Source organism: Phalaenopsis equestris, unplaced genomic scaffold (genome assembly GCF_001263595.1).
Source record: "Phalaenopsis equestris unplaced genomic scaffold, ASM126359v1 Scaffold234656, whole genome shotgun sequence".
Lineage (NCBI taxonomy): Eukaryota > Viridiplantae > Streptophyta > Magnoliopsida > Asparagales > Orchidaceae > Phalaenopsis > Phalaenopsis equestris.
The window spans coordinates 26,363-42,451 of NW_018252562.1; the positions used below are offsets into that span (position 1 = coordinate 26,363).

Here is a 16,089-nt window from a genome sequence, read left to right on the forward strand (position 1 = left end):
TCAAAATTTAATCACAAACATCACACAAAAACCAAAACTTCAACTAAATTAAGACGTCTGTATTGGATGATCGGGAATTCCTCGGAGGAGGTAACCTACAGTTGCTAACAAGGCTTCCTACGGTTTAAATGAAATTATGGAACTCATTAAGTTGGGTTTAGTAAGTTCATTTGGACTAAGTGAATCCAATAGAAAATATTGATGCTGGAACGAGGGAACCGTAGGATCCTAACCGGTGTCGCTCTAATAAACTTTAGCAACCCGCATAAAATTTAAAGAACTACAAGCATAGGGTCACCTGATTTGACATCCTAGTTGGACACCCTATAAAAGATAAACTCGTCAAAGCAACGATCTTGGAGCTAGGATGGTGGGCAGCACGACTATCTTCAACAGTAAAACCTGTCTTCCCCAGCTAAACCAACTTCCTTCCTTAGAATTAAACAACCAAACCACATGATTTTGAGTTTTTTGCTTATGCAACATAAATCTTCACTTTATGTTTAGGCTTTTGTACAACTTTGTTGTACAATATAAGCCCTAACTAGTCTTTGAATGCTGAGGTTGTCGTTCGTCACGACTTAAATCCTGACATCATTCAGGCTATTTGTGTGATCGTTTCACACAAATGTAAGCCCTAAATTAATAAAATTGGCAGGATGAAACACCTAAATATTTCTCCTCAAAAGTGAAGCCAAACCATAGGATAGACTGGGAAGTCACCGAGGTTTTCCTCTGGATCTATGACATCTCCTTGTTCTTTCTCCTTTGGATTTCAAAAACAAACTACTACAACTTTGAACCAATCCCATTTCACACCTCTTTATCCGATTTCATTGAAAAGTCCTATCCTTTTGAAATCCTTGAAGATAATATTTCCTGATTTTTATCAAGAGTTTTCTTAAGTGACTTTGGTCATTTAGGATGTAATTAACTATAAGGGCTTGCCCTTATAGGAAGCTTTTTCCGAACCTAGTTAATATAAATCCTATTTAATCTTATATATTAAATAGGGTAAATTTTCCATGAATAACACTGTTTTGCAGACCAATTGGACGTCAAATATTTCTTAGTTTATGTTGATGAGTCTCATCCTCAAGTCTTGTGTTTATCCTTCGGGATTGATACAGGATTTGAGGTACATCGCTCTTTCAGTTTGATTTCATATTTTTCTAAAACTAAATATATATGTAAATTAAAACGTCCTTCCGAAGCGGGCGACGGGATTTCAATTCCAGTGACCGACAGCTTCTTACGGGCAACTCTTCCAACCAAAAATAGCGCCGACAACCCTCTTTGATGTTCTTGACTCAATAAGTTTTCATTGCCTTGTTAGAGCTACATGTCGTATCGGCTTTACCACTGTTTTAATGAATTCATTTTATTTTGTGATTTTATGTTGTTATTCATCTCTCTTTTATTAAAAGATATTCTCTTTCTTAGCTTAAGGTGAACTTCTTGTCCCAATATGTTCTCTATAAACTAAAGAAAGAGTTGTCTAAAAAGTTATGAAAAGAGCGTGTGAAGTATCCAAAGGAAAGACTAAGAGATCTAAGTCTCTATGGTCAAAGGGTTGCTTGTTATTTCATGCCTATAAGAACTCAACTCAACCTTCAATGACTTGACCTTAAACAACTTAACAAAGGATTAAAAATTCAAGGTCAAATGCATAATACTATTAAGGAGTTAAAGAGAAGTTTTAAATCCAAATTTGGCAATGGTTAAATCAGTAATTCTCTAGAAAAAAACTACTAACCCCCTGAGGCTAAACCCTAAATTCTACAGAAAGATAGGCTTCTTGCAAAACTGAGGTCAACACTTGATTACTCTGTGGCTCGGTTGGCTAGCTTATTTGTCGTCAGCTTGGTAAGGTTGATTCGGTCGGCTAGGCTAAGTTGATGGTGTTGGTCAGTTGAGCTTGATTGACTTCAGGTCCACTTGTTTGATTTGATTGGCTAGGCTTTGTTGATCAGTTGATCTAGTCAAGTCGTCAGCCTCAATCCTTTGATGAGGAGCTCCTGTCGACGAAATAAGACTAGACTATTGGGTTGTGGGTGAATCACCATAAACCGATAAGTAGCTCGTTACTCAATGAGAGGAGCCTGTGGGATGACTTTAAAACTTTATTGTATTGTCAATTCATGATCCCTGAAGAGGAGCCTCGAGGGCGTCCGTGAGATAACAGGTGATAATAAGGAACCGTGTCTTTCCATGTGTGAGATATATGGAAAGATATATTGTTACATTTTGTTGGCTTTCTTGTAGTGATTGGCTTGAATGCTTATCTATCTTGTTTTAATGTGATTGGTTCAGATTTGGATCAACCTATCTTCCTTTTATCCCTCTGATTGCTTGGTTGATCTTCGAGTTGGACTCATCTATATATATATATATATATATATATATATATATATATAATATCATGCATCATGAAAGTAAAATTTCAAACTTTAAATTAATGTCAATTATTTAATTTAAATATATTAGTTATACGAGTATATTCCACAATTCAAAATAAGAAAATGACGTAGACATAATATAGAATTAAATAAATATGGCAGAAGTCCTGGTATGTAAATTTTTTATCAGAAATTAAATAATAATAAATCATTTCCCAATTATAATAATTATAATATGAGAAAATTACTTGGAAATCATTCAAAATATTGATAATTTCAGGTTAATTACTCAAAATTTTTCTTAACTCCTAAATTAATATATTTATGCGTGCCACCATCAAAATGAAAAATATGAATCATTTGAATGAAATTTTGAAAAATGGATGAATAAAAGTAATTATTTTATAAATAAGAAGTTTCTGGCGGTCAGTATTTAATCTACTTAAATTTAAAAATAAATTAAAAAAATATATATTTTAACCAGGCTGTATTAAGGAGTTTTGACAAAAATATCTATCCCAAATTTAACCCTTCCGGCATGAGATAAAAACTGGGGAGCGTTGGAAGAGGATGAGAACATCAGACCTAGCTTTCCAAGGTTACCAGTCTCCTCTCTCTACTTTTCTCTTGGAATTTTCCATCTATAAATTCATATAATAATCCTTCGATATCTCTAGTTTCCTCGTACATTAATTTGTCGATCTTCCTTTGAGATCTCACTGGCGATTGACCCACACCGGCTTTGTCCGGCACCGGAGAGGTGCCTGGTGAAGCCCCAAAGGGAATGCATTAGGGTTTCGTAGGGTTTTTAGGGTAGGAAAAACACGATATAGGGCTAAAATGGTGACCAGATTGGTGCGGTGGCCATGGCCGACGGGTTCGTCGAAGAAGCTGGCTGTGAGGCTTATTGTGAGGGGAATTGAGGGGTTCCCGGTGGGTAAAGAATCGTGGGAGGAGACAAGGATGAAAGTGGAGGTGAGATGGAATGGGAAGACGAGGGCACTGCGTTCACTGAGGTCGGTGAAGAGGAACTGCACGAGGGAATGCGTGTTTAATGGTGACAGAGGGATGGTGGAGTGGAACGAGGAGTTTGAGAATGTAGTTGTGCTCACGGCTCACAGGGAGAACAGTTTCAATCCGTGGGAGATCGAGATCGCCCTCTTCGTTGTGAGTTTTATCACTCCAATGCAATTCCAGAACTTTTAATCCTCTTTTTTATTTATTTATTTTTTCGTTTTCATTTGTTTGTTTATGTTTCACTTTTTATGACTTTCTGGTTTTTGTTTGGGTTCTGCCGTTGATTTTTGTCCATTTGAATTTAGATTTTTGAATGTGTGGCGACTCTTTTAGGGTTTGGATGATAGATGGGATGGTTCGTGTTTTCCTTCTCTGTAATTTTGTTTCCCTTTCTAGAAAATCTCTGCTTGTTCTTGGAAGATCATTTCTCGAATGGTCATTCTATGCGCTGCTGTTGTGACGTTATTTTTTTCCCCCATCTGATCTTTTTAGAATCCATGCGAGGTGGGAAGTGGAGCAATCGATTTTATTTTGCGGTGATGGATTTTTCACGATAATTGGAACTTGTGGCCTCTCCATGTCTCCACTTCGCTCTCATGTGGGCTTCTTGTTATTAGATTTGTCTTTTGTTTTGTTCTTTTTCGCATTGTTTTTTTTTTTTTAATTTATGCGTCGATACCTGCGATTCCTGTTTCAACCTCGTGCCGTTTGATGATCATAAACTTTGTGAAGTTCCACATTTAATTGCATGAGTAGTAACAAATGTTTCAAAGCTTGTGTTATACTTACCTATTACTTTAAAATTTTGCAATTTTTCTTTTGCATATGCAGAAAATATTTTATCAGAAAATTTTACTAGATATCTTTTTTTATGACGAACATGTTGTGGGATATAATTCAATCGTAATTATATATAAAAATAGAAAAACCAGCATGACTCCACTATTAATGAATTGCAATGGTTTGTTTTCTTTTCAAATGGTCCATCCCAAAGCATAGAAGTACCTAGAACAATTTTTTTGATTGCTTTGGTCCATTCTTACAAGTACCTAGAACAATTTCTACTATTTGAAACATTTCTAATTTTCAACAGGGAAATGTTATACAACATCTGTTTTTTACTTGATGAATAACTTTTAATAGATAACATGAAAATTTGTGTTATTTGGTGCTTTCAACTTTGGTTCCTCGCTCAAAATCTTCATAGTCTGGTATTCCTTGATATAAATATTACATAATTTGCTGTTTCTGTGGAGCATTTAAATCTGTGAAGATCATTCATTTTAACATCCTTTACCGACCATTATTTTGTTTTGACGATTATTTTTGTGCCACTCTGGTATATGGACGTCTCTAAATTAAATTCCAACAAATTGCTTTGATTCTTTAGGGTCCGAATGCGGGTACTAAGAACAAGACGCCTGTGGTCAGAACAACTTCATTGAATCTTGCTGAATATGCTTCTGCCCTTGGGGAAGAGTTTGTGCTAAATCTTCCATTGCTGCCATGCTTTAGTGCTGAGCCTTCCCCGATAATTCATGTATGGTAGAGTGATTCTTTTATAAAAATGTGCAGTTAATTACTTCAAAAACTATGATAAATATTGCTAATATGTCCAAATGTTGCTCGGCTAATAGCAAAGGAAGCATTCTATAGGTAATTTGTTTTCAATTTTGTTCTGATTTGATCTATATTAAATTACCTGATTGCCATAAAGTCATTTATATGCTTAATATTTTAATTCTTTTGCATTGCTAATCCACTCAATATAAATAGGTTCAAGTGCGTTGACCTTTTTAACGTTGAACATTTTTTTTTTATCTTTTATTTTTGTTGTGCTGCAGTTGTCTTTGAAATTGCTAGAGTTGAGGACTTACCCGCTTCAACAAGAGACAGTGAAGGCCACAGCATCTCCAACTTCCCTTGTAGATAAAGATGACCTTTCTTCTCTTAAAGCTGGATTTAGAAGAGTATTTAGAGAGTTTATGCCTGTTAGGAAGCTCAGAAAGAGACTCCGCAGTGATGAAGGTAGCGATGGGCAGTCGTCTGTTAGGACCGAAGATAGTTACTATGCTCACACATGTAGTACTGATTCTCCGGTACATGATGAAGCTAGCGAAGAACTTGAATGTTGCAACGATGATGCTATTACTCGAAAATCGTTCTGTTATGGTACATTGGCAACCGCAAATATGTTTGGTGTTAATAATTACAATGATATAAATATGAATGAGAACGATGAAGATTTAATTTATTACAGTCACAAAAGATATGATGTTGATTGTTCACATTTTGAGGAGTCTATGCCATCCATTACTGAGAAATCTCCCAGAAGAAGCTTTTTTCTCTGGAAAAAGAGGAAATATTATTTAAGATCTAAGGCAAGAGGTGAACCTTTGTTGAAGAAAGCTTATGGAGAAGAGGGAGGGGATGACATTGACTATGACCGTCGTCTGCTTACCTCATCTGATGAATCTTTCTCAGGAAAGGTATCATTACTTTTTATCTCAAATGAAAAATTACACCTCCTTTTACTTTGGTTTGAACAAAATCATTTCTCTTGGCTGCCAACTAAAGGATGACTTTGCTAGATTAGTTAAAATATCCATTGTCTATTTTGTTGAAAACTAAACAATTCATGCACCTTAAATTCTTTTTTCTTTTCCTGTCTGGCAACTAAAGGATTGCTAGTTTTATTTTTCCCTGGTGCAGAAGTCTGGTGATGATGAGTCTGCTAATCATTCATTGCTATCAGAATTTGGAGATGACAATTTTTCTGTTGGCTGTTGGGAGTCTAAAGAGATCATTAGCCGTTGTGGACAAATGAAGCTCTACACTCAGGTCTTTTTCGCTTCCATTGACCAGAGGAGTGAAAGAGCTGCTGGTGAGAATGCATGCACAGCTTTAGTTGCTGTTATAGCTGACTGGTTCCACTCTAATCAGGACATGATGCCCATAAAGTCTCAGTTAGACAGCCTCATTCGTGAAGGCTCCCTTCAATGGAGAAACTTATGTGAAAACCAGACATATAGAGAACGATTCCCTGACTACCATTTTGACCTTGAGACGGTTCTCCAGGCAAAGATCAACCCCTTATATGTTGTACCTGGCAAGTCATTCATTGGATTTTTTCACCCAGAAGGCTGTGAGGATAACAGTGGCTTTGAGTTCCTGCATGGAGCCATGTCCTTTGACAGCATTTGGGAAGAGATCAGTCAGGCTGGACATGATTGCGTATTCATTGTCAGTTGGAATGATCACTTCTTTGTCCTTAAGATTGAGCAGGATGCCTATTACATCATTGACACGCTTGGAGAGAGACTCTATGAGGGCTGTGATAAGGCTTACATACTAAAGTTTGATATGAGCACCACTATCCTTAAATTAGCAAGCAGGAACGAAAGCGGTGCAAATGGGAAGGAGGGGGGTTCTTGTGGAGAACAAATCGAATGTGACACACTTGAGGAGGAGCTTGTTTGCAGTGGAAAGGAATCTTGCAAGGAATACATAAAGAGCTTCCTGGCTGCAATTCCTATCCGGGAGCTCCAGGCCGATACAAAGAAGGGGCTAATGATCTCTACTCCGCTTCACCAACGCCTTCAGATTGAGTTCCACTACACAGAGGCATCAAAAGATCTATCCAGCTTTGTTGGTTTTCCACCACCACAGTCCTCATTGTTCTCTTGGCCTGCATATCCATCACCCGCTGCGTGACGAATTATTTCGTGATGAAGGTCTCTTTTTAGCTTTTCTTTACATTGATGAAGTCCTAACTGATATGACTAAGGTGAGAGATGCAGCAGCTTCTTAACATGGGACTGGATGGGTATAAGCTAAAGCGGGCAGCCCATATCATAGATTCCAACTTACCTGATGCTAACTGGAACTCTTATTTATTTATTTATTTTTTTCTAGCTGCAACTCTCCCTTCTGCTTTGATTTTGTAGTCAAGATTGTCGTTAGTTTTGTTCAGTATGCTCTCATTTAATCAGCTCTCTGATAGAAGACTAATGACTGATTTTGATCACTCTCTAATCTATTCTTTGGATTTCGTCAAAGTTTATATAAAACCATTTGTTTGGTCTCCATTTTATTTCTCTGAAAACCAGTTTTTTTTCTTGTGGTGATTTGTGGTTGGATGTATTACCGCAGGATGCTTATAGCGCAAGCTGATGTAATGAAATGTAAACTTCTGAGCAGTGTGGTTCATATTTGTTTTGATATTTTGATATTGACTAATATGAGCCCTCTTTCGGCCCGGATTCATGTTAGGAGTGGCTGCTGTGTACCCTCTAGCGTAAATAGTTTCTCAGAATAATTACTGATCTCTTTGTTTGTTTTTTAGCTTTCACGCAGTTTATTATCATTTGAATACATAATCTACTTTATATTTTTTGGTTGGCTTATCTTCATACATTGTTCAGACTTTTTTGCTGTTTGTTACCTCCACTCGTATCTATGTGAATGAATAACTTTCCATGCACTTTCTGCTGACAACTCCAAGTACATTGATGGATTTGGCCCGAATTCACAAGGCCATGTACTGAAACAGTATCGTGTTGGTTGATTTCAACGTGAGTGCTATATTTAATGAATTGAGCTCGATTTTGATAAATATTTCCAATTGTGGATAGCTTTAAGTGCTGGAAGAATAATTTTCGATTTTTTTTATTTCCTTGATTTTGCAGCAAATTATTCTTCTGATTTGGTCAATTTTTAGCCAAGTTTATAACTTGCAAAATTTTATAAAATTCTAGTCCTATAGAACCTGACGCTTAGAGGAGGCCGCGCGGCCTGCGCTTTCATGTGTGGAGGTGGCCTCCTTTCATTTGCACTCCAATTATCTATCCTTCAAGCAAAATGCATTCCGATTCATGCTAACCAATTTCACTATAAAAATTGAAAAAAAATGAAATTTCATTTTTGAAAGTGAGTTTAAACAGTCACTGGATTACAAATTAATGAAATTGATATATGTATATATATATATATATATATCAAAATTGAAAAAAATTGAAAAAAGATGAAATTTCATTTTTGAAAGTGAGATTTTACACTCACTGGATTACAAATTCACGAAGTTGATATATATATATATATATACTCACTTTCAAAAATGAAATTTGATCTTTTTTGAAAGTGAGATTAAACAGTCACTGGATTACAAATTCATGAAAGACTAGATTTCATTTTTTTAATTGAGATTAAACACTCATTGGATTTTTTAAAAAGAAATCAATATTTGAGAGAGGTCTAAATATTGGTTTTCCATGCGTTTTTTGGACCCTTGATGAGAGCTCGTGCCGTGTGCCTAAAATTCTAGAGCCCTTGCGTCACGTTGGGATCGAACCCTTAACCAACAGACCAAGGCAAAAAAAACATTAAATTAAAAGAGCAGCTCGTGGCTCCTTACGCGTTAATATAGAAAGATGTTACAAAATAAGGGAGGGAAAGTGGATCCTCATCTAAAAGCAAAAAATATATTATATATTAAAGTCTTAGGGGTTCCCCATTCCACAATACAACTCCACGCAAAGGGAAACAAAATGGTATAGTATATCCCAAAATACATGCTACTCAAAATAGTATACCAAAGAAAAGTATACCCAAAACAACGTGTAGACAAAGGACAAAAACTCAGTGATCTCGAACAACAAAAGGATAATATGAGAGCTTCCAACAGACATTAGATGAGTAAGATCCCAAGCAAAAGGATTCTGGTAATCCAGGTAAGTGCAACCTGAAAAGATCTGCACAAGAAAGGTGGCCCAAAAATCCGTATCGCGAGCCTAGTAACCTGCGAGAAAGATATCTAAAACACCACAACGAACCAGCATATAGAATAGTTGGTACAAACATAAATGAGAGCAGCCTGGGGGCATAATATATAAATAATAAATAATTGTATGGTATGTATGTAAAATTTCCAATATATTTTTATATAATTGACGTCAAAAATGATGCAAAAAAAGTCTTTGATTTAACGGATCCAAATTTTTTTCTCAAACTTAATTAGTGGTCATCGTTCGCTTATCCCCCGCGAGCAAAATAAAAACCTTTATCGGAGGAAAAACAAAAATATGGGGTGGGAGTGATAGAAAGCTGCACTGAGCTTCTTCCCTCCCTACCTTCCTAATCCCGATCAAAATCATATCTTGTCAATTGTGTCTTCTTATAAATTCCATCTCCACCTCACGATTCCTCCCGCCGAGCCCCTCTTATCCTCCACTCTGGATTTTAATGAAGCCCGCTTCTGTCCCCATGTCTCTCCTTATATTTCACCACCTAACCTTTCTTTCCCTCTGCTTAAAAAGGCAATACATAGAAGTCCGGAGGTACTTCTCTTGTGTCTTCTTCTATTTCTTTTCATCTTTTGCTTGCTTCATAAAGTTGCGAACATTCAGTTCGGCGCTCTATTGAGCTCAATTGCTCTTTGAGGAGGAAGATGGATTATTTTTATGGTCCGGGGAGGCATCATTTGTTCGTGCCGGGACCGGTGAACATCCCGGAGCCGGTCATCCGAGCAATGAACCGTAATAATGAGGACTACCGCTCTCCGGCTGTGCCGGCGTTGACGAAGACTCTACTTGAGGATGTTAAGAAGATATTCAAGACGACGAGCGGAACCCCTTTTCTGATTCCCACCACAGGTATCTCTCTGTTTTTTCATCAATTTATTTGTTTTTATTCTTTTATTTACCTTTTTTTATGGTTAATATTTTGCTATTGCAGTATAGGTTGGGTGCCGGATGAGTAGTTCTTTTTTACTATTGGTTAGTAATTTTGACCTAGTTGTTAATTGGGACAGCATAAAGCCTAGCCGTAGTTCTTGTAAAATATGAGGTATTGCTTGGTAAACATTTTATACTGAACCATCCTCCTCACATGGAAGTGGATTTAAGCTTCACCTTCTTTGACATGTTTGACAGAAGCCTCATTACATACTCTTAGTTTGGCCAACAAACAAAATTTTTTGGGGCAAATAGCATCATAGACTATAGGAAGAGTATAATAAAGTCCATAGTTCCAATAAGAAAATTCTATGGAAATCTGAACTCCGAATGTGCTGGGAAAAAAAAAGTATTAAGGCTTAGGGGTTGTTTGATAGAGGCTTTTAATAAGATTTCTCATTGGATTTATTAAATCCAGTAAAATGGCAAAATGTTGGAGCTCTATAAATTCATGAATTTTTCAGTTTTAGTAAATAAAATTTTGCCTTCGATTCGGCCTGATATTGATTTGCTAAATCCAAGGGATGGGTGGATTTATGGATTTATGGATTTACTAGTGTTAAATCCTTTTTGCAGATAAATTTCCCCTTAATGTGAATACATATGGTCAACACAAAGTTGTGAATAGGCATGAACAAAGTAATAAACATGGCTCACGAATTAAAGTGTCTTAATGGACAGATAAAAAAGGGTGTTAGGAAAAATATCTTGAGGCGAGGAAGCAATTCTAAAAATTTGAAGGGCCTGAAAATTTATTTTGCAAAAACATAATGAGCTATTCATTGTTCCAAAATCAAATCTTTATCTGATATTTTTTTAAGTTGTGCTCTTAAATTCGATCCAATAATAGCACCTCAAAACTATTGTTATTAATGTGCATGTAGAGGTGATAATGAGCTGAACTTGATACAGCCTACCTAAACATGAAGTCATAATATTTATCTGCATCGAACTTCTCGGAAAATGATAGATTTTGTGTTGAGTTTAAGCTAATTCAGGCATATCTTATAATGGAAGAATATTGTCTAATAACTCAAATTGAATTTTTTTCTATGTTCATACTCAAATAATATATATATATATTTAGAGGGACATTTAATTTACACACACACACACACACACATCGATATATATATATACATATATATATGTATATATATATAATTTAATTAAGTGCAAGATCGTAAAGATTTATAATCTTACATGTAGTTCATGCATCTGAAAATAATATCTTTGTATATAGTTTTTCACATAAATAGATAAATAATAATGAAATCTCATCTAAAATCATTGAGTTGACCATGATTTATTTTTTATTTGTTTGGCTAATTTATTTTATGTTTTAGTCATATTTAATTTAAAGTTAAGCAAGTAATTAATTGTGATAAAAAATAAATCATTATCTTTTTTTTTTTCTTAAATGCATGTCATGAGCTTTATTGCTTTGAGCTTGTTCCTCACACCCTTTTTGACCTCTAAAATAATTAAAACACACTTTTTTCACTAATGAACCTTTGATAAATTATACCAAAAATAATCTTCAAATATAGGGACACACGCAAACGCACACGCACACGCACACGCACACGCACGCACACACCATACATCCATAAATGCTATTGATTCTAACCGTTATGGATCAAATCACATGTAATTCCACAAAATTTATAATGTTGTTGCAGATATTTATCATAAATGAAGCCAAAAAAGAGAAAAATTATCATGAACTCTAATATCCTTAAGGGACAAGGAGTATCATAATTATTAATCCAGCCAAAAATTATTGAGCGAATTCTGAGCGTTGAAACCAACTCCTTCCATTTTCTCTCATAGAACTTTTCCTAGAGTGGCACTCTATCCAGGCGCTCTGGCATAGTTTTGATAAGGTAAATTACATATTAAACAAAAAACAGTGGCATTTGACTAAAGAATTATAGATATAGAACATTTAAAAAAAATGCATGAACAAATTTTAATCATAATGAATAATATTGTAAACATTTTTTGTCTCATTTTGTCGCCTATCTTCTTTAAACTGTAACAAAGAGGGGATGAAAGATGACCCTATGCCGTTTCAAAAACAGACCGCACATCGATATTCATTATTCAAAATAACCAGATTGCCACAAAGCCAAGGTCCAAGTAGCCAATATTGGAAGATTAACCACTTGCCAAAGGCATACCACATCAAGCATGTACATATGGAAACGTATGGCTATAATTGGAATAATGCAACTAAATATGAGACCACCAAAACCAGCCAACTAGAATCGAGACCAGCTCTAGAGAAAAAAGATGGAACATTTAATTGAAAGTATGAAGAGAAAATAAAAGATTTTCATAGAATGAGATATATGTCTTAACTAAATGCCAACTAAACCATATCATTGCTGCAATATTAATAAATGTAATGATGTAACCAAATAACTAAAATTGTAGGAACAAAGGTCAGCAAACTCAACAATTGAGAATATCCACTCTAACAAACTAATGGCTAAACACACTATAATATAGTGGAGGGAAATGTAGAAATTGGATACATATGAGCAATGATAAGATGTTAAGAAGAGCTGGATTAGAAATTAGGAAAGCTTGCACCATGCTCCAGTTCCACTAAACCAAATTACAAGTCCGTAAAAGAAAAAGTACCTGATCACAATAAGCACAACACTCCAAAATCAATAAAATCACTAACTTATGACATGGTGGATCCCACAAAATATCCATTTACGGGCTGAAAAAGAATGCAAAACTTGAATGCTAGAGGAAACACCTGATTGCATATCTAAGTCAAGATAACGAGGAAACTGAATTATAGCTGCCAAAATAAAAAATAATAAAAAAGTTGAATTTTATGGGAAGCAACGATGTTTAATTGAAATATCACGTGTTAACTATATAAAATACAAAACAAAATAAATTAGGTAACTCCATTTTTCTAAATGTACATTTGAGAATCTTAGAACGACTGACGTTCAAGATTTTACAGTCCTTTTATGTATAACCAAAATTAGCAAGCATCTTTGTAGCTTGATTAGCCTTGTAGAGTAGCCAAATCATTTGAGTGCAATGTGAGAGGATGCCCTAAAGTGGAAAGGTTTGCTTAATAATGATTATCTTTTCTTAAGAATTCAGAATTCCTTACTATTATAATTTAATTTTCTTAGTGTTAACCATTTTCTATGTTGGATAAATAAGTATTTTATATATCTAAGGGATATTATACCACAGCAAAGTTAACTTACCTAAAATAATGCATGACTGCTCATGCATATTTTTTTATGTCATTTAGATAATAGGGTGTTATATAAGTAAATTTAAAAATTTAAATGTTATATATAAATACTTTAGAATTCACTGTGTTACCTGTAAATCCCTTAAGATTTAAAGTTCCAGGTTTACTCATTTGTAAAACAGGAGCAACATTTAAGTCTCAAATTTTTAGCTGTTGGGCCATGGTTGAAAATTGATTTTATGCTTGTGGATAAACATCACATCTATAAGCTGACAACAATAGTAGGCATGTGTAACTCGAGAATAATGGATCACTTCTTTTTTTATTTTGTTTGGGTTTTTTGTTTTTAAAAAATATTTTTGTTTTTTGTGCTTATTCTATCTTTAACTTTCAACAACAAATCATTTTGTTTCTAAAAACACATTAAATAACTTTTTGGTATTTGATTGTTCTTTAAAACAACTATCATAGAACATGAATGCCACCACTGCCTAACTACCACCGCCACCGCTGCCACTGTCACTACCACTAGTGATTATCAATAGCCATCATCATCGTCACTGGTGACATCCATTGGCTGTCTCCACCACCATTACCATCTTCTCATTGAGTGTTGCTATTGCCTTACCGGTGACTGTTGCCTCCGTTACATAAATAAATAAAATATATTTTTAAATATCAAATATGTTTTTTTTCACGTGAAAACATAAGTAAAACAAAATTAACATAAAAAAATAAACAATAGTGATCTCCAATGACCCGTACATTTAGAGACTTTATTTTCTTTACTTGGGTATCTTTAAAGTCTCTAATGTAATTCTATTAACATATTAGCGTTACTTGCTTTAGTCAAGAAATCAGTTACTACTGATTCATATTAGGATATGAATACACTGATTTACTGCTCGAGTGTACTTTGCTCTTTGAAACATAAAGCCAGAAGGATCTTTTTAGCTTGTTTCAGGTTTATGTTTTTTTCCATCATTGTTCTTAAATTGACCACATTTTTTGGTTAACATTTTTTTTTAAATTTTCAAGTCTGAAGGTTATTTTCTGTTGGTCTTGTTTATAATTCTTATATCGCATGGCTGTTTTTGCATTCAGGTACTGGAGCATGGGAAAGTGCATTAACAAACACTCTTTTCACCTGGTGATAGGATAGTCTCTTTTCTTATTGGACAGTTTAGCTTGCTCTGGATTGATCAGCAGCAACGCCTCAAATTTGATGTGGATGTTATAGAAAGCGAATGGGGACAAGGTGCAAATCTTGATGTACTTGCGTCAAAGCTATCAGGCGACCGTGCTCATACTATAAAGGCTATTTGCATCGTTCACAATGAGACTGCAACTGGTGTAACCAACAACTTGGCAACAGTGAGAAAATTGCTTGGTATGTTTATAAATGAATCCAAATTTTTGCTTAGACAGACTTACCCTAAGTATCTAATTTAATAGCTTGTCTTTATCACTTTCCATGTTGGCAAAATGAAAATTCGGCTTAATTCATATAATCCTAATTTTTACTGGCAACCATGAATTTCTTAGGGGTTGTTTGGAATCACTTTCATTGTAAAATCTAATCTAGTAGCTTGTCTTTTTTTTTGTTTTTTGTTTATATTTTGATTTGAAATAAAACATATTTGGTTGCAATGACTATTTTTAAACAACGCATAAAAGTTGTTTTTGAGTGTTTTTAAAAATAAGATGATTTGTTTTTAAACATAAAAAATAAATAGATTAAAAAAAAACAAAAACAAAAATGCTTTTTTGAAAAGGCGTAAAAAATAAAAATAAATGCATAAAATAAAATTGATGCCAAGTGGGCCTTAGCATTTATAATTTTATAAGCTTAGTATCTCAATTATTACATGTCCATATTGCAGATGACTTTAACCATCCTGCATTACTACTTGTTGACGGAGTTTCTTCTATATGCGCCCTTGACTTCCGCATGGATGAATGGGGAATAGATGTTGCTCTAACTGGTTCACAAAAGGCTTTATCTTTACCTACTGGGATTGGAATTGTATGTGCCAGTCCAAAAGCTCTAGAAGCATCAAAGACAGCTAAATCTGTTAGGGTTTTCTTTGACTGGAATGATTACCTTAAATTTTACAAATTAGGAACTTATTGGCCCTACACTCCTTCCATCCAATTGCTTTATGGGCTTAGAGCAGCTTTAGATCTTGTATTCGAGGAGGGACTTGATAATGTGATTGCAAGGCACAAACGCCTGGGAAAAGCAACGAGGTTAGCAATCATGATGATGCCAATTTGAAATTTACTGCTATATATGGCTAATAATTATTGAGCGTGCTTATGATATTAGTCAGTATGCAATGGAGGAAATGTTGATTCTAGCTTATCTTCTGAATCATTGTTTTATTTCAAGCCATACTGAGGTCTGTTTTGCAGACTGGCTGTTGAGGCATGGGGATTGAAGAACTGCACCCAGAACGAAGAGTCTTATAGTGACACAGTCACCGCTATTGTTGTTCCGTCCTACATTGACAGTGCTGAAATTGTGCGGAGGGCATGGAAGAGATATAACCTAAGCTTAGGATTAGGCTTGAATAAAGTGGCAGGGAAGGTCTTCAGGATAGGACATCTTGGCAACCTTAATGAGGTTTGTGATATTTATTGTGTTTTATCACACGCAGGCACACACAAATATATATACATATATATATATATATATATATGTATA

The 16,089-nt window shown here is 34.9% G+C and overlaps 2 protein-coding genes across 3 annotated transcripts in view; both read left to right on the forward strand.

The window, feature by feature from the left end:
• Nucleotides 1-3,003: 3,003 nt before the first annotated feature.
• LOC110038983 lies at nucleotides 3,004-7,689 on the forward strand. 2 transcript variants are annotated; one of them, XM_020743912.1, is made up of 4 exons: nucleotides 3,004-3,566; nucleotides 4,807-4,956; nucleotides 5,261-5,905; nucleotides 6,129-7,689. In XM_020743912.1, exons 1-4 carry the CDS (start codon nucleotides 3,240-3,242, stop codon nucleotides 7,128-7,130), a joined length of 2,124 nt encoding a protein of 707 aa, XP_020599571.1. In that variant the 5' UTR covers nucleotides 3,004-3,239; the 3' UTR covers nucleotides 7,131-7,689. The 2 variants fall into 2 exon arrangements, with proteins under 2 accessions (XP_020599571.1, XP_020599572.1); XM_020743913.1 differs by lacking the exon at nucleotides 3,004-3,566 and adding an exon at nucleotides 3,943-4,014.
• Nucleotides 7,690-9,470: 1,781 nt separating this feature from the next.
• LOC110038981 (serine--glyoxylate aminotransferase) overlaps nucleotides 9,471-16,089 on the forward strand; it is an 8,201-nt gene continuing 1,582 nt past the window's right edge. Inside the window, 5 exon segments of the mRNA XM_020743911.1 lie at nucleotides 9,471-10,066; nucleotides 14,487-14,524; nucleotides 14,526-14,772; nucleotides 15,266-15,632; nucleotides 15,798-16,008. Of these exon segments, the coding sequence (XP_020599570.1) occupies nucleotides 9,862-10,066; nucleotides 14,487-14,524; nucleotides 14,526-14,772; nucleotides 15,266-15,632; nucleotides 15,798-16,008 (1,068 nt within the window). The 5' untranslated portion in view covers nucleotides 9,471-9,861.